General features: G+C 43.4%; 1 protein-coding gene across 2 annotated transcripts in view; it reads left to right on the top strand.

Annotated features, from left to right (window-relative positions):
• The window catches only part of gfra4a (GDNF family receptor alpha 4a), a 224,513-nt gene extending 201,276 nt beyond the window's left edge, over positions 1 to 23,237 (top strand). For both annotated transcript variants that reach the window (XM_079369799.1, XM_079369800.1), the window contains 4 exons: positions 724 to 833; positions 3,367 to 3,501; positions 15,340 to 15,503; positions 21,325 to 23,237. In XM_079369799.1, coding sequence (XP_079225925.1) covers positions 724 to 833; positions 3,367 to 3,501; positions 15,340 to 15,503; positions 21,325 to 21,477 — 562 coding nt within the window. In that variant the 3' untranslated portion in view covers positions 21,478 to 23,237. The remainder of the gene's footprint in view (positions 1 to 723; positions 834 to 3,366; positions 3,502 to 15,339; positions 15,504 to 21,324) is intronic.
• Positions 23,238 to 27,358: the final 4,121 nt, after the last annotated feature.

Raw genomic sequence — 27,358 nt, 5'->3', positions numbered from 1 at the left:
ATTATTCTCCGTCGCCGCCCCCGATGGATGGAGTATCTCAAGGCCCCTGCGCGGCCCCCAGCAGTCAGCTGGCATTAAGTGTCCGCCTGCAGAGGATGCCTCCTCTCAGCGCACGGCCTGCGAGCTTTACGTACATCATCGTGATGACATGACAGACGAGGGGAGAGCGGGGGAGCTGCGCCGCACTGAGGGGATCCCGTTACAAATGCCCGTCAACAGGGGCCGATGATGCGCTATGATGGACGCGGTAGCCTTGCCCGGTGATGATGATGATGATGATGATGATGGGGTTAGCTGGCAGGACAGGCGAAGGAGGGAAAGCAGGGCGACAGTGGGAGGACGTATTTATATGGAAGATCCATATTTGTCTAATCTCCTGGCTGGCTCGCCTGCCAGACAGAAGCCACAGTATTTAGAGAGCGGAGCCAAGGCCTCTCCGTGCCCCTCATTGACTCCATACAGCCTGGCAGCCGTCCAGGAGCCAACTTTCTTGGGAAAGTGAGGGAAGAAAGAAAAGAAAGAGAGGGATGAATGTCACTTAGGGTGAGTGGAGCCGAGGCTGAAGTGCTGCAGAGCGCGCACGGCGGGCTTGATGTACTGTAGGAGTGCAGCTAGGCAGATGAGCGCTCTGGGTTTTGCACATCCTCTCTCCGGCCACCTCTCGGCGTCACCGCGCGCGCAGCGGCCAAGTAAGTGATGGATGGCGTGTTATTGCTCCCACAGGTCTCGCTGGGCGCAGTTCCAGTATGACTGCCAACCTTCGGAGGACAGCGCCAGTGGTTGCAAGCAGGAGAACTACGGAGCGTGTCTGCTGGCGTACACCGGCCTCATAGGTAAGGACGCAATCTTTTTCTGGACCAAACATCAGATGGAATTGAACCTGTCCCTTTTTAAAAAAAAAGTTTATAGAGAGAGAGAGACTGTCTTCAGAAGTGTGTCTCGCCCAAAAATACTTCTCACTTCACTTCCTGTTCTGAGCCGTCTCTCTGTATTTAATCACGTTTCAGGTGTCTCTCTCTCTCTTGTTTTCTTTTTTTTATTTCGTGTCCTGTTCTGCGCTCTGATTGGTTTATCTGAACTGAGTCGATCCGTATCAGTCTCATCAGCACTCACGTAGTCACATGAAGGAGACTCAGACAGAAATGGCGTTCCTTCTCTCTTCTGCGACCTCTGATTCACCTTCGCTGTTTCACCTTTTTACTTTCACTTTTGAGATCTGATCTCAGCATGATGAAAACCGCAAGGATCAATTAACCCCCGACCTACTGAATGTACGATTTCAGGCCGATTTTTGACCCGAGGTTTGAGTCCAATGACTCATTTAGAAATCGGGCCAAGTTTCCATGTGACCATTGTGAACGCTGTCCTGGTCGAGTGTGAGACATCGGGTACGTCAGGCGCGAGACGATGGCTCACCTGGTGCAAAAGCTTTGCGATGTTTTTGTGCACCAGGCCCTTCGCTGTTTTTGAGTAATCGCGATGATGATGATACGGCTGTGCATCCATCCACTCGTGTTAAATACAAAGAGAACAGGACCGCACCACGACCCACATACACATTTAAAACCGATCCAGGTCCCAGCTCAGTTAATGGGTCCTAATGGTACTGAAGGGGGGGGGGGCTCTAAACACCTCTATCTTTCTCTGCCAGCTCTGGCTCACCCACCTTCTGTGATGGATGGGGAACAAATAGGTTTCAGGGGGAGGAAGGCGGAGAGCAGACAAGTGCTCCGAACGGGGACTCAAAAGAATGAATCAAGGATTGTGATGAGAAGCGAGGCTCGACAATCGATGGAGCGCTGATTAATGTGGCTGCAGCGCAAGTCGGCCGAGTCGTCGGCATTATAAGTAGTGCAATTACAACTATTGAGCGCAGTTTTGAGAGAATTATCCTTGACGGCGTGATGAGTGGGAGCGAGCGGAGGCCTGTTTGACTTCTGATCAAAACGTCACATAATGCATAAAAAAAGGTGGTTTTAAAAAAGCGCCCCGGTTTAAATGTTTCATGATGGGACAACAACACTGCAGCAAAGAGAGGAAGAAGAAGAAAGAGGGGGTTTAGTTTGTGAGGGAGTGAAGGAGACAGATTAAGGTAGACGGGGACAGAAAGCTGTGTAGCTGTGATTGTCCCTCCCAGACAACTGAAGTAGAAGTGAGACGCCGGCGAGGTGTTGTTGTTTGGAAGTCTGGGACCCAAAAAATCGATCGAGGTGAATCAGAACTTTTTTTGCCCGGTGCCTTGAAGTGCAGCAATTCTATTTCCCACCTCTTTAAAAAAAAAAAGAAAAAAAAAAAAGAACACAACCTACAAGGCTATATTACCCTTTCCACCAAAGTGACTTCCCAATCATTTCTCGCTGAAAAAAAATTTCCAAAGGCAGAACGGGGAATCGAAAGAATACACCTGAGAGACCTCTGGTACGGCGTGTGAACTCTGCCCCGCAGGCTGAAGCACTTCACCAAACCGCCAGCACAAGTGGCTCTGCATGTGGCAGCCACCTCAGAGGACTCGTGGTTTGATCCGCTGCGGCATCAGATAAGCCGCCCTGACTGATCAAGAGAGGGACGCCGTGTACGCCCCGTCTCTCTCTCTCTCTCTCTCTCTCTCTTTTTGTGTCCATGCAGAAACATAATAAACACATTCACACGGGAGCTCACTTTTCAAAATAATTGCCTGTCAGGCATGATCAGAGTATTGTCAGTGAATGTTTGCTGGTGTCTTCAACCCATTACTTTGAAATATGAGATAAATATACAGTACGGTTGTTGGTTTTTTTTGTAAGTCCAGCCCTGTCAGAAGTGAGGATTGAACCACTTTGATCCCCGGCATGTTTAACCGACCTGCCAGCCCGAGTCTCTGTTCGCTCGTCTTTCATCCACTCTTCTTATTAAATTCATCTCTCAGTGAGAAAGTGAATTAAAATGCACAGTAATGGCTCCCTGTTAACCTGATTAGAGGAATGCTGTGAGGATGGAAAGCGCCATGTAAACACCTTCATTTGATTAACATAATCATGGTAAGGTCATAATCAGACTAAACATAACAAGATTAAATCCGCCAATTTTCTGCTCAAATGTTTCATCTGTGAAAACTTCTCACTCTTTTTGCCTTCTGCATTATTATTATTTTTTTTTTTAATGAGCTGTTTACAAAAGTACGCGGTTAAAAACGACCTCGGGGTGTCAGGTGGGATTAGCGGGAAGAAGAGAAGACGGCTCAGGAGTTTGAAGTGAAAGAGGCCTCTCCTCCTTGATGTGGTCTCCCGGTCAGATCGTTTTGTTTTCAGTCGTGTCGTGTGAGAAGTTTGTTTTTCTGCAGTGCGCCTGTAAACTTATAAAAACCGCTGTTCCTCCTCCCCTCTGCAGGAAGCACAATAACCCCCAACTACCTGGACAACTCCACATCCAACGTGGGACCCTGGTGCTCATGTGCAGCAAGCGGCAACCACAGGGAACAGTGCAACGACTTGCTCGTGTTTTTCCACGACAATATCTGCCTGAGTGAGTAACAGCTGCTGAGACACCTCTGCAACACACTCACAATAACAATCACTGTGAGGACACAGGTGAGAAACAGCTCACACACCGTGTCTTCACTTAGAGCACCGTCGGGACCTCTGAGGACAAAAACATAGACTGCATTCTGAAACCAATACTATTTATGTTCTATTAAAGATGTCCAAACGTTGTGCTTTGAGAGACGTATGAGCAGGAGGGTCCTTGTTCAAAGTGTTGGACCCTGTACTGTCCTTTATTAAAGGTCACATATTCTGCTGAACAGTCCATCCTCTCCATCTTCTGCCTGCTCCACTTTTCAGTAAATGTGTGCTCAAACAGGCCGTTTCCCTTCATGACATCACAAAGGGCAGTAGCCCCTCCCCCAGGTGGGTGACACTCCCACAGCTAGGTGTTTGTTCTGCCCTCTGAGTCTGCCTTCTCATCGTAAACAATAGGACATGGAGCCAGAAAGCAGCGAGTACACCCGAGCCCTTCCAGAGAGGGGGCGTGGTCAGACACAGCTCATTTACATATTTAAAGGTACAGACACAGAAACAGCCTGTTCTGAGCAGGGCTGAAATAGAGGGGTTTATAGACATGATCAAATACAGGATCAGAGTGGATTTACAACAGGAGCTCTGAGACTGATATAGAGGAGGAGATTCATTGGTCAAAACATGATGAGCATGTAATCATTCATTACCACTATGGCAGTGAATGGAAGGGGATGCTACAGGACTTTGGATGTAATGAATGATCCCATTTAGAGGTTGCTCGTTACTCTTGGATGCAGCAAAACTGAAAACAGTCAATGTGACACCATCTGGACTCAGAACCCATCTGAAAGTCCTGTTTTCTGTCCCGTCCTTTAAAAAGAAAAGAGTGGCAAACTGACAGCTGAGTTCTGCCCATATTATGTTCCTGACAAGTCCCCTCTCCAGACCGCCACTTAGTCCCATTTTGCAGTTTCCTTGGGGAAGACACGAGTGACACAATAAACGCCAAAGTCACTCCCTCTCCATCTGTTTACTTCAGACCATATTAATTTATGTCTTATGCACAAATACAGCTGGCAGACAAACCGCCCGCTGAGTGATGGCAGCAGCGACAGACCAGTGACATTAATGAAACACTACAGCTCGTGGCACGAATAAATGGATTACCAAATTTAATATCCGATTGTTGGGAATCATTGTGAGAAGTGTATCACTGCAGAGAAACGATTTACGATAATAGAGACAGTTAAAACGATCAAACAAAGACATCAGTGAGTGATAAACGGCGGCTGGTGTTACGGAAGGATTATCCCTCCATCCTCGGAGACTTTTACCTTTTGTAGTAGCTTTTATTCATCCAATAACAACAACAACAACAACAACACAGCCGTGATGAGAGGAGATCATCCCTCCGAATGAGTGATGGCACCGCTGACATCAGAATGACATCGGTGACAAAGTAACACTGACTGTGGGCTGCTGGTGTCAGAGGACACACTGGAGTCTATTCTGGGTTATTATTTATTTGAACAATAGAAGAAGACAAGATTTTCTAAAGGCTGTCAGCGTGAATGAAAACACCAGAGACAGACCAATGACACCAGTGACAGTTCAAAGTGAAGTGCAGCCGCTGTCATAGGCTGACACCTCAGAGTGTCTGTTTGGGAAGTTTATCCAAGGCTGTGTCTCCGTTCAGTGATTACTGAAACAACACGCTGCCAGCTTTTCATCACAACGTTTGGAAGACACGGGAAAAATTAAGGCCTCAGATTTTTAACTGTTTTTTGGTTTTTTTTTAATATATAATTGCCTGGACAGGACAGTTGCAAAAATACAGAGACGGCTGAACGGTTCAAACCAAATCAAAACAACTTAACAGAGACAAAAATAAGCATTTTTGCCAAACAAAAAATAAACGCTGAAAAGAGCAGAATGCACGACTCACTGGCAGAAACCCACCACATCGCACTGACAGATGAGAATAAATACTAATTAAATGTCTGTCTCTGCTGTCTTTTCCAGGCCTGTGTGGACATTTAGCTAATTAAACACATCAGAATGAAATAGCCTCTCCAGTACTAGCTCATCAGGACCGCGGGAATATTTCAGCGTTCTTTCCAAATCTTTCACTCAACACCATTTTTTTTTTTTTTTTTTTTTTTTTTTTTAATGATCCAAATTTGTTCAGAAGAAAATAAACGAGTCCAGCTGAATCAGAGGCTGCGTTCTGATGAGACGCGCTGATCAGATGTTTTGAGGAGTTTCAGTTTTGAAGACATTTTTGTAACATCGACTTTTCAAAACGGTGGGCAAGTTAACATTCGTGTTTCTTCACTTATAACACGTATTATGAAACGCTGTAAGTGTCCCGTGATCATATGGGAAAATGGACACAGACGCAGCAATGTAATTAACTGAAGACGCTATAATGGCGCCACTGCACTGTGGTTCAGTGGTTAGCTCTGTCCCCTCACAGCAAGGAGGTTGCTGGTTTGAATCCCCGCTCTGTGTGGAGTCTGCATGTTCTCTGGCCCACTTACTCTCGCCCAATCACAGCTGATAAACGCGGTATGGATAATGGATGGATGGATCTATAATGACACTAAAAAGGATCAATGTATTTATTCACTGCAATTTAGTCTTATTTTTTTTACCTCTTACCACACTTCATCCTTTTATTGATTTCTTCTTTTGTCCTGCTGTCGACTTCCTTCATAAGTACGGCGGTCTGGAGTCCTGAAGCAGGGACACGCTTTAGAGTGCCATCATTATTTCCAATGATTTAAATATCGATATTTGGAACCCGTGATCGTTGCATGACATGAGTGGGGCGGCTGTGGCTCAGCTGGTCGAGTTGTTCATCTCTCAGCCGGACAGTTTGAGGGTTCAATGCCCAGCTCCTGCAGCAACCCCTACCCCACGGGTCCGATGTATCCTTGGGTAAGACACTTAACCCCTAAATGCTCCCACTGCTTTGTCAGCAACGTATGAATGTGTATGAATGGATGAGTTACTTATCGGTCTCTGGAGCGAATCAGGAGCAGGGGAAAGTTTGACCTCATCGTTCTTTGTCTCTTTCTTTCACATGCGACACCGAGGAGCACTTCAGAAGAGAAGCTGAAAGCGTCCTACATTATCCTCATTTGTTGAAATTCAATGAGTCGAGAATAGAAAGACGTATAGAAGCCATCGAGTCTTTGGGTAGAGATCAGGGAGGCAGTTTGATGGAGCCTAAAGGAGGTCATGTGATAGCGGGCGTCTCATCCTGCCTGTAAGTGTGGCCATCAGAAAATACTTGAAACCCTGCTGAGAGGAGACGGAGCCGCACAGCCCATCATGCAATCCACTTTCCTTTAGGCATACCAAGCCGTTTATTGTTTTCCGTCATGGAGAAGCCAATGGAAACCCCATTCACACATAGAGATATAAATACACTTCTATGGCCTGAAAGATCAATACAGACCCATAAACCTCCCACCTCATCCCCAACCCAAGAAGATCAGCATGCAACCAAAACCAAGGAGATAACACAGCAACATGAAACCACATGAATTGAGACTCTTTGAAGGATTCTTTTGTAGATGATTGAATTATTGCGGACTGTTTCAAAGCTAATTCCTGCGTCACTTTGAATCAGTAGTATCTGCGGATAGGGACCAAAACCATGTTCAATTAACGCCTCCGTAGCCCTACAGGGTTTCTCCCTTTGATTCACTTATCTGTGACGCAACCAAACGTTGTAGCACGTCCTGTTAGTTAGACGATATAATCCGCCGTTGAAAGTGTGCAGGATGGAAGCTCGTTAGCTGACTACAAGAGAAGGTTGCATGCAGATGTTTGGAGGAGGGATGTGTTTGTTCTTCCAGCAGTTTTAGAAATGAAATTACAACCTCGTTAACTTCCTGACACCAAGGGGCGACAGTGGCCTAGTGGTTGTTATGCACGCCTCCTGTGCAAAGGCTTAAGTCCTCGTTGCAGCGGGCGAGGGCTCGAATCTTGGGTGCATGTCATCCCCCTCACTCCCTCCTCCAAACGTTTCCTCTCTCTCTCTTCAGCTGTCCGATCCAATGAAGTATAAAGAAGGCCACAAAAAAAATCCATTCATTATCAATAACACTTTTCCCGTCAGGGGTTTGGAGCTGACACCGCCTGTCATCGGGCGAGAGGCAGGATTCATCCTGAACTGGTCGTCAGTCAATCACAGCGCTGACAACCCGACCAGACAACAGAGAGACTCCTGTCGGACGGGGATTCAAACCAGGAACCTCCTCGTTGTGAGCCGTGTAGCCCCCCCAAAGATATCTTTGTTCACGTCTATCACTTAAACTAGAAAAGGCCAACATTTTTCAAAGCTAATATGTCAGTGAAAAATCAATAATTCATCATCTCCTCATCTGTGCGTCTCGTCTTTCCATCAAATAATAGAAAGTACCGATGGTGGATTTGGTAAAGTCTGGGACTGTGAAGGAGTCTCAATAATAATCCGAATCCTCATTCCTCATAGTGTCCGACATGCATCATGTAACAAGTTAAAGACTGCATAAAAGGCCACTGTCCTCATATGAGAAGACTCAACACTCTCCTATATGGAGGTAAACCTCCCACTGTGGTCACATATGTTTTCTGCAGCTTGATGGATGTCTTGTTTTTTTCCCTGATTAAACTCCTCATGTGCATCCTGCAGCCCGGACTCACACATGCCAGAGCGGCTCCTGTGTGCAGTTTACTGTAAGCTCCTTAGAGACCCAGGAAAACAAACCTCAGACTGACTGGCCTCATTTCCCTGCATCCGAGTAGGAAAAAAAAAAAGAAAATCGCTCCTGTCTTCTTCTGCCTGAGAAAATGGCAGAAGCCAAACAGAGCATTCAGAATGTGATAATCAGGATGAACACAGTGCTAATGGAAGAGGGGACTCATGGACCATCGACCTGCACGCCGCACTCTCATCTCAATCGGTTATATTGGGGGGGGGGGGGGGGGGGGGGGGGGAGTGCATGCAATGATTTGGCAAGAAATTCTGGATTCAAGCAAATAATTGGAAAAAGGAACTCACCCCTCAGAGAGCTTCTGAAGGTTTTTTTCTCCCCCCTCCGTGTTCCTCGTGCAATCCATCATACAGAGAATGACGTTTTATTTATTTTTGACTCGAGCCCAAAAACTCGTTTTCTGTGATGGTTCTATTTCACGAGCGGACAGCAAAAGCACCAATTAAATAAATCCTCAAGGTCTCTTTTGGCGCTTACATATTTCGGTATTTAAATTTGGAGTTGTTTTGCATGCAGGGCCCCCCTGTGCTGTTCTGCAGGGGCCTGCTTGCTGAGACAGGACTTCAGATGGCCTTTGATGACTTTGTAATTGAAGGTAATTTGGTTTCCTGCCTCTGAGCTAATGAGGTGGACAGAGGAAGTAGTGGCAGGGAAGAATACAGACGTTTTCAGATAAAGGAGGGGGGGGACACTGCGGGGGGAAAAGCTGATCTCTGGAGTGAGAGCGCTCAGGTTTTAAAAACAGCTGTCACCCCACCTTACCTCCTCATCACAGCCATAATAACCACTCACTATGCAGAACAGCAGACAGGAACGTCTTCGTTCCCTGAAAGCTGAGTATGTCAGGGAAAAAAAATGAGAGGACAGATGGAGGTGACGCTCGTTTATTCCTCACAATTATTACAATATTTCTGGGAGTCGAATTGGTAGTGTAACAGAAGAGAAGTGAGGGTAATATGTCGGGAAGGTTGGGGAGAGGATGTCGCTGCGCAGGATGTGCTCTTCAGAGTGACTCCAGGCAACCTGTGAAGTCGGGAAAAGGAAAAAGGAGCCCTCCGGGGAGAGACTTAAAAGTCAAAGAGATGCGAGATGGCGGTGCTTAAACAGCCATGTCCAAACATTTATAAAGGGACTGTCACAACAGCTTACCACTGAAGATATCAATTGGCACTTCATCTCTGCGTGGCGGCGGGCGCTGAGGCGCGATGGCAAGCAGCTGGATTTGCACCCCTCGCTTCTCTCATCCTGCCAGGGGAGCTCTGCTCGCTGCAGAGTGCTAACGTCGCGTTTTCCCACCTGTCCCACTGGCGCTAATGGCCCACAGCGCGGTTAGCTGGTCTGCAGCCTTTTCAGCAAGGTGTTCATGTATACACACTGTCATCCTGGCCTGATCTGCTTCCTTTACTGTTGATGTGCCTTTTGGAGGCCATGAGTGGTCTCCTCCTCTGGTTTCTTAAGACGGGGTCTAAAGCCAAACGATGGCAGTCGCCATATTGGAAATGCCTGCTCATAATTTTTTGATCGACCTAATGACAGGCGTAAAGTTCAAGTCAAGGTCAGTTAACCACCTGTGTGATGAGGACTAACTCGAGCATAAATCGTTAGATGTAGCACTCATATTATAGCTGCATGCCTGATTGCATCTGTGGCCATGGTGGTCTGCGTTCCCTCTCCCGTGGTTTCATCAATAACTTCGACATCGACCTGACTCTTATCATGATTGTCTGCATGAGTTGGCAACCCCTTGCACATGGATTTCTGCACCTATCATACCTGTTATATGATTCATAAATTGAATCATATAAAATTCATTACTAGAATTTTTTCAAGAAAATAAAATGTAGCTGTAGACACTGCAGACATTTTTTTTTATTTAATAAGGATATATGACTGTATGCTTCTGCTGTGAATTGTTGAATTTTAACACGAGGCCTAATGGGGATTGACTCACTAATGGAGCCAGCCCCAAGTGGCCACTGAAGGAACTGCAGTTTGTAGCAAGTCTGCGTCTGCATCATCGCTCCGCTGTGAAGGTCACTGCTTTCTGATGATGTTGAGGTGTGCAGCAGGTGAAGGAGGAGGGACAATCAAGGAGAGAGAGAGAGAGCTGCACATAACAGGGACTAAACTTGATAGATAAAGGTTCAAATAAAAATAAAAAGGTTAGCTACCCACCACCTACATTTCGTTGTAGTGACTCCTTGATGCTCCAGTGGAGGGAGTTGAGTCAAGGCCCTCTGCATTGATCGCTGCAGAGTTTTTATTTGCAAAGCGCCTCGGGAGGATGGATCAATTTGTTATGATCCTGTGAGAAATCAATGTTTGTGTGTCACACCCTGATACTCCACTGAAGACTTTGAAATCCCATCACCATAACCACTGACTCGCTTCAAAATTTGAGACCCTTTTTTTTTTTTTTTTTTTTTCCTTCTTTCCAGAGAACAGATGGAATAATGGTGTGATTTTCATTCCTAAGCACCCACATCCATCTCACAGTCTAAGGCGGGGATATTAATTGATGAATCTTTCGTTCATGTCTTCATTTGAACATATTTTAATTGAAGTGACTTTCACGCTAACGTCATCGCCGCAGAGTAGCCCATTAGCAGAATGAAAATGAATGCTTATAGAATTTTAATTCATGCCATGGTTATAAGTCATTCCTGCTGTGGCGAGCCGGAGAGCCTGATGTGATGTGGGTCCTTTGGGGTGCATGGAACCACATAAAGCGCCCAGACTGCATTATATATGGATCAGAACGTACATATTATAACATTTCTACAGCCTACTTTCTGTAAGTGGAACAGTTAATTATTCACCATCATAGTTATGTCACACCATTACGGTCTAGTGAAAGACGACATGCTGAGAGGTGGACGATGTTCGGGAGCCACTTGATGGACTTTTCTTCGGTGGAAATTGGAGTTGCAGTTGTTGCACCTTTTTTTTTTTTTTTTTTTTTTTTTTTTTTTTTACACCATCTCTTCTAAAACTGCAAAAAAAAAAAAAGGGGGGGGGGGGGGTAGGAAAGAAGTTTTGGTCCATCCAGAGATTGGAGGCTTGTTAAGTATCTCTCCATCCTTGAATGTGTGTTGTGCTCCAGTTAAAGCGCTGACAGCAAAGAAGAAACGTTCACTTTTTTCAGACCTAAGACACTGAAAAACCCCCCCAAAAAAAACATCTGCTCATATCAATGGATTACATCCAAACTTGAAAACCTGAGAGGGGATCTCTAAAGATTCACATTCCTGTTGACCCGAACCAGAGGTGTGTAAAGCTGATCACACAATTAAAGCCCAATTTCCTCCATGTGGCCCCTGAGCTGACATGAGTGTGACACCCCTGGTGTAGTGCCACGTTGATTATTTTACTCCTCCCCGTCGCGGTGGAGACGACCCGATCTTGAGTTGCTTGTTGCTTCTCGTCAGTGAGAGACGAGGTCATTCTGGATCGGCCGGTCGTGTAAACTTGGCGCTGCGTGCTTTAACAGTTCGCCCAGGCCGACGTCACCGTCGAGGTTCACGCAGGTTCTGCTCATGTGAAGTTGAAGAGAGTGAAGACTTGTTGAAGTGGAAACAGTGATTAGTGCAGCTCTGGTTCAAAGTCGTCAGTCTTTGTTTCATGATTTTTTAATGTAACAAAATGTTGAATTAGTCCTGATTTATTTAAAACAGCATTTTAACTCTGTAGCTGCTTCGAGTGGAACTGAGTGAGCCATCAATACTCAGAGGGATCAATTATTTTATTTATTACATATAAAAAACACATGTTTACTTTTGCTGTCAATCGGATTAGACACTGAAAATAACATCACAAATAAATCAGAGTGAAATTCTGTTAGTTTTGTTTTCTTGTGTCTTGTGTTGACTTTCTGTTTTATTTTGTTATCTGCAGCTTGTGTTTGATTTTCGTTCTGCTTCCTCCCTTTTGTCCCATCACACCTGTGTCTCGTCTGCACTCAGCCTGACCTGTGTGTGTGTTTCCAGCAGCTCTGCTTTGTGTTCACGCTCTCCAGTCCTGTTATCCTCATCTTTGCTTTTCCCACTTTTCAAACTTTGTTTGGATTTCTGGATTTTGTGGATTTTCACTTTGTGTATGACCCGTGAACTCCTCGGAGCTGTGTCCGCTGAGGCTGTTTTTTTTTTTGCTTTACACACACACATATTTCCTTACACACACATCTTTTTTTGTAAATGGTCATCACTAAGATACACGAGAGTCAAATTTAGTAACCTAGCAACATGAAGTTGTGGTGAAAAGCTTTGTGAAACCGAGGTATCGACCCTAGGACACCGACCCTTATTGAACGTTCCTGAGCAAATGTTTTCTCGGTGATTTGTAAGCATTGTGTGTGAGCTTAAAGGAGGACGCAGGATGATAATAAGAAGGGAGTGAGGAAGGCCGGTCGGCGGATCCCGCCTGCTGTACTGTAGCCTTCAAGCTTTACCTCCCACATCACATCACCATCCATCAAACATGCTGTGAAAGTTTTCAACTCTGACAGCATGGAGCAGTCGGAGCCGAAATTAAATCAGTTCTAGAAATGGATTCCAGCTGCTGGCAGGAGAAAAAAAAAAAAAAAAAAAAAAAAGGTCGTGAATTTACAAAATGTTGCAGGTGGCAGCAGCAGGAGACGACACAACTTTAATTTTGAGGCTTTTGTCGAACATGATGGTTTGCTGTTGTTGCCGGGTGGCAAATCAAAACGTATTTAACGTCACTATTGTCTGGTGATGAGACGCCGTGACTCAGCTGCTGCTGCTGAGGCCATCAGAGTGTTTGTGTGCTCAGTCATCTTTTCACATTTCCTGCAGGTACGACGAAGCTTCTTCTCTGCTCATTCTGAGGCATCATTAGATAGATAGATAGATAGATAGATAGATAGATAGATAGATAGATAGATAGATAGATAGATAGATAGATAGATAGATAGATAGATAGATAGATACTTTATTGATCCCGAGGGAAATTCAAGCCATTCATCGTGCTTTGAATTACAGAGAACAGTGCTTTTGTTTTTTGATCTGTATATAAAGATGGACGGTGCATCTCCATCTCCAGTGGATTTGGTGCAGTAACTCTAAAAGAAGGATGTTTAAAAGTGGGTGGGACTTGTCCCCAGTGTATTCAACGGGTCCCACCTCCATGGTGCCATCTCAAACCTCTTCCTCCAGATCCTGATCTGACCGTTATGAGAACGCTCTGGAATGCACAGAGGAACGTGCAGAGGAATTTAGGTCACGCCTCTTGGACAGAGGTTCAAGTCCGATCTGTGGCTCCTTTCTTGCATGTCGTTTCCTCCTCGATCTATCTCCAGACTTCCTTCTCACTCGACCCACCGTCTGATCAAACAAAGGGAATAAAGCCGCAAAACAATACGGTACATTTAGGTCTAAGTGGTCTACTACAGGTCCCACATCCATCACGCCATCTTGGATCAATTAAAGATGGAGTGGAAACCTTTTCTCGCTTTCCTCCTCCCAGTCCTGATCTGACTGTTGCCTCATGAGCGGTGGGTTCCTTCCAAGTATTCCCACACGGTCACTCTGTTGAAAGCACAGATTGGCAGAGGTGATCCGACCATCGCTCGCCTGTGTGATGCATGATGTGTGTCCTTAAAGAAAAAGGTTTGCTTTTCATCCCTCCAGTCGTTCTTGTGCAGTGATGAGCGTTCGGATTCATTTCCCTGCTCAGGACCTTCAGTAGATTCTCTGCTGGTTTGTGTTTAACGAGCTCTCATTGCCCCTGACCGTGTGAGCGCCTCATATTTAACCAGAGACAGAATCCTGCTGGCTGCAGGAGGGTCTTAGAGCGGCCGCCCTTGGGTTTCATCGAGTAAATGAGAGCGATGAAAATACCAATCCTTCCGCATAATTCACATCATTCTGACCTTAGATTAAATCAGTTGCCTGCATAAAATCCAGCATTGTGTAAGCAACCTTCATCCAGGTTATTAAGCGCACGAGGCTTTGATTTAAAAAGAAAAGCATGAAAGACTGAATTCTCCATGAAGCACCCAGTTTAGAGAACTGTCCTGTCAGATAAATCTCAAGTGAGAAACACAGAGACGCTTTAAAGGATGCTAATCGAAGCTTAAGCGTCAGGGCTGCTGTTTAAAACAGAGGAAAGGTGAAGTTCAGTCCAGGCAGCAGAAGACGATTAGACGGAGCGTCCTCTACCTTCTAAACCACCTGCGTCCTCATTCATGCACGGGCCTGCTCCGACCGCCACCTCAACGGCGAGGGAGTGTGGACTTTCCATTTGAGCGGATCACTCCTTCAATTTGAACACCTTTTATTTGAGATGAAAGAAAAGAACAGCTGTTGGAAAGTTCCTCGACTGTGAGTCTAACAGCTTTGTCGGTGTTCCTTTACATCTGGGAACATGGGAGCTAGCGCCCCCGGTGCAGCTGCTGTCCGCTGCCCTCGGGCAACTTGGGGCAGTAATGAGCCCAACAGGGGGGCTGGTGCAACACGATGAAGACAAGCCCGCAAAACTTACTCCAGAAACAAAGGCATGACTCCTCTCCTTTCTTATCCTGTTTTATTTCTTCACATCTCGTTTTCACAGGTCAGATCTGAAGGCTTCATGCTTCTGTACATGGCGCCTGAAATAACCACTAGGCCACCACTGCCCAACGAGCTATTAACTATGGAACTCTAGGCTTTAGCAATGGTAACATCAGACGGGGGAATAACACTTAAATCAAGGCTCAGTTTTTATTGGCTGACAACAGGTGGGTTCTTTAACAGTGTCGGGATGAATGCTTTTTGAAAGTTTCCGTCTGAAGCGAGGGACAGAGTCACGCACTCGAGCGCCTGATGACTCACCCTGAGAGGTTGAGCTGTCCTCACATACCATGACCACTTTGTAATTACAGTCCCCCCGGAGCATAATTATAAAGTGACCAATCACATTATAAAGAGCCGTGCGAGGACACAAAAAAAGCTAAAGGACAGTCGAGGTGATGACTGATGTGAAAAGTTTTTCCATTTCGCCCTCAGATGGCGAGAACTTGAGTGGATCTATTAAACTGTCACTCACGCCTGTTTCTGAAGCTTTGCTGCTTTGTGTTCTAGAAAACGCCATCCAGGCCTTCGGGAACGGATCTGACGTGAAAACCGGTCAGCCCGGGGTGCCCAGTCCGGCCACGGACAACCAGGGCCCGCACCCAGCGACCACCGCCCCAGGCGTCTCCATGGAAACAGAGCAGAACATTCTGAGAGCACAGATACCTACCCAGGTGAGGCGGGACGTGGAGGATGAAAATGTGATGTGTACGCTTTGCCAAACAGAGAGGAGAACGAACGGAGACGGGCTCGTGCAGAAGTGGGTCGCCCCGCTGTCTGTTTGTTTTGTCCTGCAGGGAGCGCCAGACGGGTGGGATTAACATCACCTGCATATTTCAGACACACAAAATCAAAACGTGCCTGTTTGCTGCCAGTTTATTCAAAGGGTCCGCGTTTCAGATTTAAAATGTTTGCATTTTGAACTCAAACTTTTAAATTCAGGTATTCTTGACAGGTGCTTTTGTGCAAAGTGACAATCAAAGTGACGACCCAGCGCTCAGGTTTAATATCTGAGGGTGCATTCCGACATCGCTTTAATCTAATTGAACATTTCACTGTGGTGTTGACATGCTAACGTAGCATGACATGCAGAACGTATTCATATATCGTGTCATCATGTCAGCCCGATCTCTTTTGCACATGTTCAATCAAACTTTTTTTCTGTCATGGTGACTTCTGTGAAACAAACAGCAGAGTCAGTAAAGCGCTTTTATTTTGGTTTTATAACACTTGCAAGTGGAGACGACAGCCAGGCAACAGGAAGTTCTGTGGCTGAATGTGTGCAGAGTTTCCCTTTAAAACACGGTCCTGCTGCACGCAGGAAGCAAAAGAGTCGACGCTGTAATGAGAATATTTATCTTTCGATCAATGCTACGTGTAGTTCAACAGAATCTCACTTGTGGTGAACAGGAAACAGAATGCAGACGTTCACCTACGTGCATGGAGAGCGTCCTCCTCGCTCTGACTCGAGACTATCCTGCTTTGTTCTCACATCAACTCACTCTGACTGAATGTGGACAAAAAAATACTATAGCACACCAGCAGGAGGAACAGGGGTGAAAACATGCAGCTCCTCCTGCAATTATCTATAAATATTTAATACAATAAAGAACTTTATTTTGTCAGTTATACCCACAAGCCTTTGCATGGGCTTATAAAGTTGAGCTGTAAATATGTGATGAGGCGTTTATCATGTATGAGGATTGCAGCAAGTGAACGAAGCCGGCTTTGAAGCTTTAAGATTGGATGTAAGGTTATTGATCCCCGAGGGTTCATTAGATGTGTGCAGCAGTAAGAGGATTCAAGACCCCAAGTGGAGCATAAAACAAACACCGTAATGAGAATAACAGAGTTGAGACGATTAAAAGCGAGCGAATGTAAACACACTTGTCTTATATAAGCTCACGCTATTGGTCGTTTAAATATTATAGGAGGACTTTACTGGAGGGGGAAATGTAGAATGAGTACAGATGAGAAAATGATGGATGACACATTTCTTATAAATGTTGTTTTCATAGTGATTGCATTTGTAAACATGGGCCTCTTAGCGTAAAACATTCAGGGTTCTAGCTATAAATCTTAGAATAAACATGACATTAAAAGCAAAGTAAGTAAAACCATCTGTTATTACATATTGGAATCTGCCTGCATAGAAACCACAGACTGGAAGTACTCGAGGCCTGAGTGACGTCGCCCGTCTGTTCCTGCAGGGGGCGCTGGAGAAATATCAGAGTTAAGATCAAGTCAGGGGTTTTCAGGGTATCCTGGGCGATGTTGTTGTTTTTCCTAACCTCTAATTCAGACGGCTCTGTTTTAATTTCCTGAATCCTGATGCCCAGCGTTCTGCATCGTTTCCTGGTGTAGTTAAATCTTTGAGAAGAATTGAATCAGACAGCTGCATACAGGGCTCCGCAAACTCAGGGTGTCGAATCAACACAAGTTCTCCACAGAAATTCAGCAACAACCCAGTGTGTCCTGTGTGAACGTGTGTGTGAGTCCTGACTGTCCATGTGAGGGAGAAGCTGGAGTCCTGCTGGCTGTGTTGTTGTCAGAGCTGTGTTTACATGGCTCCTCCCCTTGTGTATAAAAGCTGTTTGAGTCAAGGACCAGAAAGAAGAATTAGATCATGCTCAATAAATCTAGATCACAGTCATTCTGTGACTATTAACATGCCATGTGAAGCTACGACCTAGCAAAAGTGTGCAAACATTAGCACGCTAATACAACAATGTATGGTCATTTTGTTCTCAGTTTGCACTTGACTCCTTCGTGCAAACTCGAGCGAGGGGGGTTGGAAGTGCGTCACGGAAGAAGAGTGGAGGCTTCAGTATGGAGGAGGCGTGGCCAAACACAAGTTTGACGTTCGTTTAATGCTGGTGCTCAACGGCGACGTCTACTGGATCAAAAAGTTTCACATTCTGACTTTAGCACTTGTTGCTAAATGTGCTAAAATGGGGGCGGGGCTGAGTTGATGGAAATGTTTAAGGCCCGCCTTAGCTCCATCTCTATGTGACTCAGCACTTTTACCACGGTGAGCGCCATCTTTGAGCTTTGATACTCATCTTGGGTGACGTCACTGAGACTTTGTTTTACACAGTCTATCATGGTGTAAACACCTGAGCTGTCTCATATTCATAAATCTACAGTTTAAACAGGTTCTGTAAACATCATTAATGTGATCCATAAGTGAACAAGTGGAGCAAACACAATTAAACTCTGTTGATCATACATTTTCATGTGGACACAAAACACATTAATAACAGGGACAAATGTGTAAATAATTGAAATCCCTCCAGGCAGAGAAAATGTGCTCGCTTATATTTTCTCATAACGGGACCATAAGGAGAATCCGGCAGATAACATTATTGACAATGTGCCAACAGATAGAATAAACTTCACAGGCTGAATGTACAACTAGGCCACTCACTGATTTCCACAGGGAGCGCCGAAGGAAAAGGGCCAAAAAGCCCGAATTACATATTCTCGGCTCGAGTCCCTGAAAGCCTCGACCCACGCACGATTGTTTCAGAAGTCTGACGTGTAATTTTATGGAAAAGTAAACAGGACGATGACACTTTGTTCAACATGGTGTCTTTACCTGACTGTGCAGCATGAGCTCAGGATCAGATAAAGAGTCATCGGAGAAAATGAAACCAGTTAATGAGCTCCGGTCGTCTCATCACACGTACAAACATCCTGACACATTTCCTGTCGGTGAAATGACCAATCAAAGTCCTGACTTCAGCCCGCTGAGGTCAGGCGAGGAGTTGCTGGAGCAATTTATAACCGGTTGACTTTTTTCGTGAAATAAACACGTAAGAAGTCTTTTGATTGAACTGTGAAACCAAGTGAGTAACAAGGAGTCACCCAATCTGTTCATCTCAAGTAATTATCCCAATTAGCACTTCACTTCTGTTGTTGTTTCCTATTTGATTCAAACACCTTGAATCTGGTTTCATCAGTCAGGGATTATTCAACAAAAACTAAAATGATAAACTTTCAGTATCGCAGAGCGTTTCAATCACATCTGGCTGTTCCATCGTGTGTGAAGACTGTAAGTCGTGACCCTTTTATCATCACATCTGTTTGATTTACCTACACCTCATTAAGAAAACATTTGGAAAAAAGAAAGGTAACAGTAATCTCCGCTCTGTACTGGCTAAAAAGCTTTGACAGTGAAGAACATCTTTATTGATCTTTAAAGGTCACATATTCTACAAAATGTTCCTCTGACTCTAACATGTGTCTCTAGTCTGTCTACAAACCCCCCAATGATGAGAAAAGTCCATCCTCTCTGTCTTCTGCCTGCTCCACTTTTCAGTAAATGTGTGCTCAAACAGGCCGTTTGGAGATGTTCCCTTCATGACATCACAAAGGGCAGTAGCCCCTCCCCCAGGTGGGTGACACTCCCACAGCTAGGTGTTTGTTCTGCCCTCTGAGTCTGCCTTCTCACCGTAAACAATAGGACATGGAGCCAGAAAGCAGCCTGTACACCCGAGCCCTTCCAGAGAGGGGGCGTGGTCAGACACAGCTCATTTACATATTTAAAGCTACAGACACAGAAACAGCCTGTTCTGAGCAGGGCTGAAATAGAGGGGTTTATAGACATGATCAAATACAGGATCAGAGTGGATTTACAACAACACACTTCACACACATGTTGAAGAGGAGGAAAATATCCGACCTGTAACGATTAAGCTTTAACAATGAAATTGTTATTTTGTATTTTTGATTTTGTTTCCATTTCAAGCTTTAAGTCTTTTCTTCTTTTTTACTTTCTCAGTTTCACTCTTTTTTAATTTGTAATATTTCTGACAGAGATCATCTCCTGTGAGGAACAGCATTCTCTCAAAGTAAACGATAAAGGGGAGGGGGGGGTGTTAAGCTATTTTAGAATCCAATTTTCACCCTGGTTTTGTATCACAGATAAATTTCAATCTAATTTTCACCTAGACTTAGAAAAGAGAGCTCATTTTAGATTGTTTCAGACAAATGTTTCTTCATAAAAACAAATGGATTTTTAGGCATGGGGAGAAGTGTTGTAGTAGTTTTGGTGTACGTTTGTGGTCCGAGCTTTGTTGACGAATTGTGTTTCAGCACTCCTGAGAGTGTGCAGAATAAACAGTTTCATGTGGAAACCAAAAGCAGGCAGACTGTAATCCGGGGTAAAGATGTGCTGGCTCATAGACTGTAGTCTGATAATGATTTATTTGTCTCTATAAAACATATATATCTATTATAGATCAAACATTTCAGCTGGACGCTGTCGTGAAAGCTGATCAGCTTTTCTGAAACGCATCAGAATTACTTCATTCTTGACTTCCTCTCGAGAGCGGATGGACACTGAAGCTTCAGTGTTTAGCCAGCTCTGCATCGCTTCTGTAACATGTACCCTTATCTAATCTTTCAGAAGTCGGCTGGTGTCCCTGAATTTTCTATGAACTACACAAGCGCTGTTAGTGAATGTCAGTGTGGAGGATTGTGTTTTTTCACATTCAATTGATTTGCAAGGCAGATGATACCGATGTCTGATGGGCGAGAGGAAGCGAAGGACAGAGTGGAGATGTGCCGCACTGACTGAAGAGTTTATTCTGAGTACTTCTGAACGTCAAGCTGACAAATTGCATCTTGCTGATGTGTGTGCTTCATCACTTGCCTTATTTTACAGTGGCGTCTGTGAAATATTCAGTCACCATCGTTATAACACTCCTTTTCAGTCGTGTTGTTGGTGCTTTGTCTGAACAGATTATATTGTTTCCTTTTTACTCTCAGGCTGAGCGTGCACTGTGAGCTCTCAGGCCATCACTGACGAGGTTTTGAGTCGCACGGTATGGGGGGGGGGGGGGCGAGGGGCCAATCACATCCTGATCTCATCCTCATAGGGGTTTGATGTTGTCACATGTTGAAATTTCGCTCGTATGACTATATACTCTCAAAGTGCAAGCAGAGCCATGATTGATCTGAGTTTCCGCTTTACACACGTTTTTTTTCTAATTGCTGCAGCTGCACAAACAGTCAGACTGTGTCCGATAGCACCATGGCAACAGCAGGAAGGCCTGTTTGATGTGTCTCTCCCCTCCTATCGCAGCACAAACTGTACAAGCAAGCGACACATTGGCAGGAAATATCTGCAGACTTTCATCTGACTGGAAATATCTGCTGTCATGTAGCGTGCTTGTTAGCATGTGTTTGATGATGTGTGAGAGTGTTTCTGTCGATATTTGAGCCGTGCATATGACACACCTGAAACAAACTTAGATCTGTGGGAGTTTCAGTGATCCTTCCTGATTTCACCTGTACAGTGTGAGCACATCATTTATGAGCTTTGGTGCATCGTCAAGGATTTACTCACTCAGCAGGAGATGACATTCAGCCACCACACTACAATCAAATCAGACGTTATTGTTATTTAAAAATGTGACAGAGTGAGAAAGCTTTTCGCTGGGAGTCTCTTACTAACTCAACAAAGAAGCTAACATGTCTGCTCTCTTTCAGGTAAACGAGAACGACAGATTGTGGGATGCTGAGGAAGACTCCACCCTTCCCTCTCCGGGCCTGTCAGACCGCGGGGCCGAGCCCGTCCGCCTGTCCCTGCTGCTAATGCTGGGCCTGATTTGCCTGTTTGTTCTGATTCTCTCCAACCAATAAGAGGCCTCGCTCAACCTGGCCTCCATGGACCAAACTCCAGACCTGGGGAGGAGGGTGGGTTTGAGGGAGAGAGAGAGAAAGATAGCCATTTCTACGTGTCAAAAAGGGAGGAAAGGGGCAACTCGCCCTACTCCCCTCACAGAAAATCACACTTTATCTCTTTTTGTGAATCATGACTCTGAGCAGATGTGTTGTGCAGCTCACGCCCTTCAGATGATGTCCAGAGAGGGTGCAGCTACTGCACCACAAGGTGGGAATGAAAAACAGGAAACACACAACTCATTTTTTGCTTCACGTCTGCCCAAACACAAACTGTTGCACATGACACACACACACACACACACACGCCGACTTTACTCATCGGATAATATCGTCCAAGCTACTTTAAGAAGGACCTGAGTGAAGGTGTACAGTGAAGAGACACTGGGGCTGCGGTGAAGGAAAAACTATATAAAAATATTTAAAACTAATTAAAAAAATGTTTTATTTTGTCCCTCAACATTCCTTGATGTAAAAGAAAAATATTCAATGTAAAGACTTTTCTCTAAGATGAACTGTGATGAAGTGTTTCACAAGATTTACGATGGATTCGTGTGTGTTTGTCCTACATTCTGCGCTCTGCTCATCGTTATGACGCCAGCTTTGTATTTTTTATCGGATCATTTGATTTCCCAGAGTGTTGGATACAAAGCACATGTTATAATCGATTCAACTCACGGTGAATTTGTTTGTGGTTGTATGAAGAGTTCATTTCCAAATAAAGATTATAAGTCGAGAAAAAAAACCTCCACTGTTTATCAACTTTTGACGTCCAAAAGTCTGTGAAACTAGTTTCTTCAGTTAAAGGACCTAAAATTGCTTTTTAGCCTTCACTTTGTTTGAATTTGTTGATAAGCCATCAGTCGCTTTGGAAGGGGACTCTTCATAAAGTCATTCATTCAGCTCGAAGTCTGAGCGCCTCAACAACATTTCCATTTGTTCCTCTTCAGAAATTTATATAAAAAAATTTAAAAAAAATCATGTGGTTTTTGGTGAAGCAACAAGACAAGGAAACAAGTTTATATTTTTAAATGTGTGTGGACTTTGCCGCAGAGAAAGCAGATATATATATCGACACGTTTGTGCCCGATCATGCGTTACCGTCACAGCGAGGGCTGATGGAAAACAGAAAGTGCAGGTTTTGATGCATGAACGGATGCGTCTGTCCTTCCGGAGAGTTGTGAGATGAAGGTGGTGACCCGTGCTGGCCCGCCACCTGCTGGGACTCTTTACTCTGTAAGGGACAACCACAGGGTTTAAGAATAAGTACGCTGCTCCAGAAAGTGTTTAGATTAAAAAAGTCGAGGTTGTTTCGCAGCACTTTCTCTCCTAAAGGAATGCATCATTTTCAACGCTGCCGTTGGTATCAGTTATATGAAGAGATGCCCATGCTCACTTTTGCATTACTTAATGACACAACGTCTTAATGTCTCAACCCCTGGATGAAAATGACACGTTCTGATTCAAGTTGGACCTAAAGGAGCTCATGGAAGTTGCTCATGGTATTATCACAACAGCACAAGAGATGAAGGATTCTGTCTGTTCATGTTTAGCACAATGGAGAAAACTGTTTGACCGAGGATGTAAGGACTGTGTTAAAGGGACAGTACACTCAAATCACAGCCATGCAGATATGTTTGGTTTCATTTGCCCAGGTTTTAAGATATCATTCTCTGCTGCCATCCAAATACAATAAAGATTATTGAAGTTTTACTTTGAAACGTCTCGTGATTTTACTTTCCATACCTTATATCTTTACATGTTTGATTGACATACATACCCATACCCATGTCGTAAAAAAAAAAAAAAAAAAAAAACCCAGATACATTCCTATGTCATTAAAATGAAAATACCTAACTATGTCGAAAAAACGATAAAAACGACATACATACCTATGTTGAAAAAATGAAAAAAACGGAACACATACCTATGTCATAAAAATTAAAAAATCGACATGCATACCTATGTCGAAAAAAATGAAAAAATCGACATGCATACCTATGTCGAAAAAACGATAAAAACGTCATACATACCTATGTCGAAAAAAATGAAAAAAACGGCATACCTACCAATGTCGTAAAAAATGGAAAAAAACGACATGCATACGTATGTCGTCAAAAACGACAAACATACCTATGTCGTAAAAAATGAAATAATCGCACACATACCTATGTTGTAAAAATGAGCAAAACGACATACATACCTATGTCGAAAAAATGGAAAAACATACATACCTATGTCCTAAAAATGAGAAAAACAACATACATACCTATGTCGAAAAAATGGAAAAACATACATACCTATGTCCTAAAAATGAGAAAAACAACATACATACCTATGTCGTAAAATACGAAAAAAATCGACATGTATACATATGTCATAAAAATGACAACCCTAACCCTTAACCCTAACCCTAACCCTAACCCTACCCTAACCCTAACCCCTAACCCTAACCCTAACCCTACCCGACCCTAACCCCTAACCCCTAACCCTAACCCTACCCTAACCCTAACCCTACCCCCAACCCCAACCCTAACCCTAACCCCAACCCTAACCCTAACCCTACCCTAACACCTAACCCCAACCCTAACCCCTAACCCTACCCTAACACCTAACCCTAACCCTACCCTAACACCTAACCCTAACCCTACCCTAACCCTAACCCTACACTAACCCTACCCTAACCCTAACTCTAACCCTAACCCCAACCCTAACTCTAACCCTAACCCTAACCCTAACCCCAACCCTAACCCCTAACCCTAACCCTAACCCTACCCCCAACCCTAACCCTAACCCTAACCCTAACCCTAACACCTAACCCTAACCCTACCCTAACCCTAACTCTAACCCTACCCTAACCCCAACCCTAACCCTAACCCTACCCCCAACCCTAACCCTAACCCTAACCCCAACCCTAACCCCTAACCCTAACCCTACCCTAACACCTAACCCTGCATACATATGTCATAAAAATGTAAAAAGGGACATACATATCTGTCGTAAAAACAAATTATGTACTCATGTATGTATGCATGTATTAATATATGCATGCATGTATGTATGTATGTTTGTATGCATGAATATATGCATGAATGTATGTATGTATGCGTGTATGCATGCATATATGTATGAATGCATGAAAGTGTTTGAAGGGGTGTATTTATGCATGAATGTATGTATGTGTGTATGTATATATGAATGTATAAACAGATAAAAGTGGACTGGACTCCTCCCACAACCAACAAAGCAAAGATGAGTCAAGCTAAGATTCAGAAGTTTAATTGTTCCCGAACGTCATAAACAGGAGAAAAAAAGGAAACAACAAAAGGCTTTAATAGTTTTATTTAAAATGTTTATACAAGTTAAGTGTCACTAAATCTTTCTAAATCTTACTATCTTACACATTCAGTGCTCCTTAACTCAAACGCAGATCAAAAGGACGATTCATATACAAATGCTGTTTTCATTTGAAGTTGGTGGTGAAGGGCTGAGATTTAAAAGCTGTGTTCTCAGGCTTAATCCAATCAGGAAGCAGGAACTTCAGCTGAACTTCTCAATCAGACAGCACCTGTATCAGCAGCTGATTAACAGACACAACTACAGATACATTCTCACAGTATGCATGTATGCTTCTCTGAATATATATGTGTTGTGTAAATAATATTTTATTATTATTATTTACTGTGTAAGAAAGAATCTATATATGTATAAATGTATGCATTTATTGTACACATATATATAGACTTGCATAAAATACATACATGTTTATATATGTATTCATACAAACTGATATAATAAGAATAAGAATAATAATGCATACTGATGTAAAAAAAAAAAAGCGACATACATACCTATGTCGAAAAAAAAAAACGACATACAAACCTGTGTGGAAAAAATGAGGAAAACGACATACATACCTATGTCGTAAAAATGAGAAAAACGACATGTATACCTATGTCGAAAAAAGAAAAAAATCAACATACATACCTAGGTCGAAAAAATCTGAAAAACGACATGCATACCTATGTCGAAAAAAAATGACATACATAACTATGTCGTAAAAAAATGAAAAAATCGACATGCATACCTATGTCGAAAAAAATGACATACATAACTATGTCGAAAAAAAAACAAAAAACGACATGCATACCTATGTCGAAAAAATGAGAAAATCGACATACATACCTATGTCGTAAAAATGAGAAAAACGACATACATACCCATGTGGAAAAAATAAAAAAATCAACACACATACCTCTGTGGAAAGAAAACGACATACATACCTATGTCGAAAAAAAAATCGACATGCATGCCTATGTCGAAAAAATGAAAGAATCGACATGCATACCTATGTGGAAAAAATGAAAAAATCGACATGCATAACTGTGTCGAAAAAAACCAAACATCAAGACAGACAAATAAAGCAGTGAATTTATCTTTATTTAATGCAAATAATTTTTTGGATCCTGCAGAGCTACTAGACGTACTGCGAAAAAAATTAACATACATACCTATGTCGCGAAAAAGGACAAAATCGACATGCATAACTGCCAAAAAAAACCGACATTCATAACTATGTCGTAAAGATGAGAAAAACGACATACATACCTATGTGGAAAAAAGAAAAAATCAACATATATACCTATGTCGAAAAAAATCAACATACATACCTATGTCGAAAAAAATCAACATACATACCTATGTCGAAAAAATTTAAAAATCGACATGCATACCTATGTCAAAAAAAAACGACATATATAACTATGTCGTAAAAATGAGAAAAACGACATACATACCCATGTGGAAAAAAGAAAAAAATCAACATGCATACCTATGTCGAAAAAAATGAAAAAATCGACATGCATACCTATGTCGAAAAAAATCAACATACACACCTATGTCGAAAAAAATCAACATACATACCTATGTCGTAAAAATGAGAAAAACGACATACATACCCATGTGGAAAAAAGAAAAAAATCAACACACATACCTCTGTGGAAAGAAAACGACATACATACCTATGTCGAAAAAAATCAACATACATACCTATGTCCAAAAAATGAAAAAATCGACATGCATAACTGTGTCGAAAAAGAAACAAAATCAAGACAGACAAATAAAGCAGTGAATTTATCTTTATTTAATGCAAATAATTTTTTGGATCCTGCAGAGCTACTAGACGTACTGCATGAAGAACGGGTCATCTCTGAAATGTCTGAGAGTGAAAATGTGTGACCAAACCAAACAAAGGAAAGGCTGAGGAGACAGCAGCAGGTATCAGCTGACGACCGTCCTGTATCCATCCACGTCAACTCTGTGGAATCAGATTTATATCAAAACCGGAGAGCGATTAAACACATCAACGTGCAAATATATGAACTGCCTCGCACATAGTAAAACTCTTTGTGCACAAATCCATCAACAGAGAGCTGCACAGCGAGCGGTGAGTGTGAAATGAAACCCAGGTGAGGTGCTCTATGAGTGCAGGACTGCAGCTGCTCTCTCTCTCTCTCTCTGCGTGCTCGAGGTGAAGTCGTGCTCAGCAAAGAGCTTTGACAATCTAGAGGCGAAGACCAAAGCTGACTCTGTCCCTCTTATGCAAATATTATCTGAATAAACAGAAACATTATGTCTATATTTGGTAATGATAAAAAAAAAAAAGACTCATAAAACTTTTGTTTTTTCACAAGTGTGACTGTAAAAATCACCAGAGAGGCAGAGTCAGACATCAAAACATTCCCAAGTCTAACTTTGAGCACAAACTTCAGCATCCGAAACTTTAATAAACGAGACCCCGTGGTGTACACAAAGCCCGCTCCAGTTTAGATTTCTTATAACC

Source organism: Symphodus melops (assembly GCF_947650265.1).
Source record: "Symphodus melops genome assembly, chromosome: 19".
NCBI lineage: Eukaryota > Metazoa > Chordata > Actinopteri > Labriformes > Labridae > Symphodus > Symphodus melops.
This window is presented reverse-complemented; position numbering and strand designations above follow the sequence as displayed.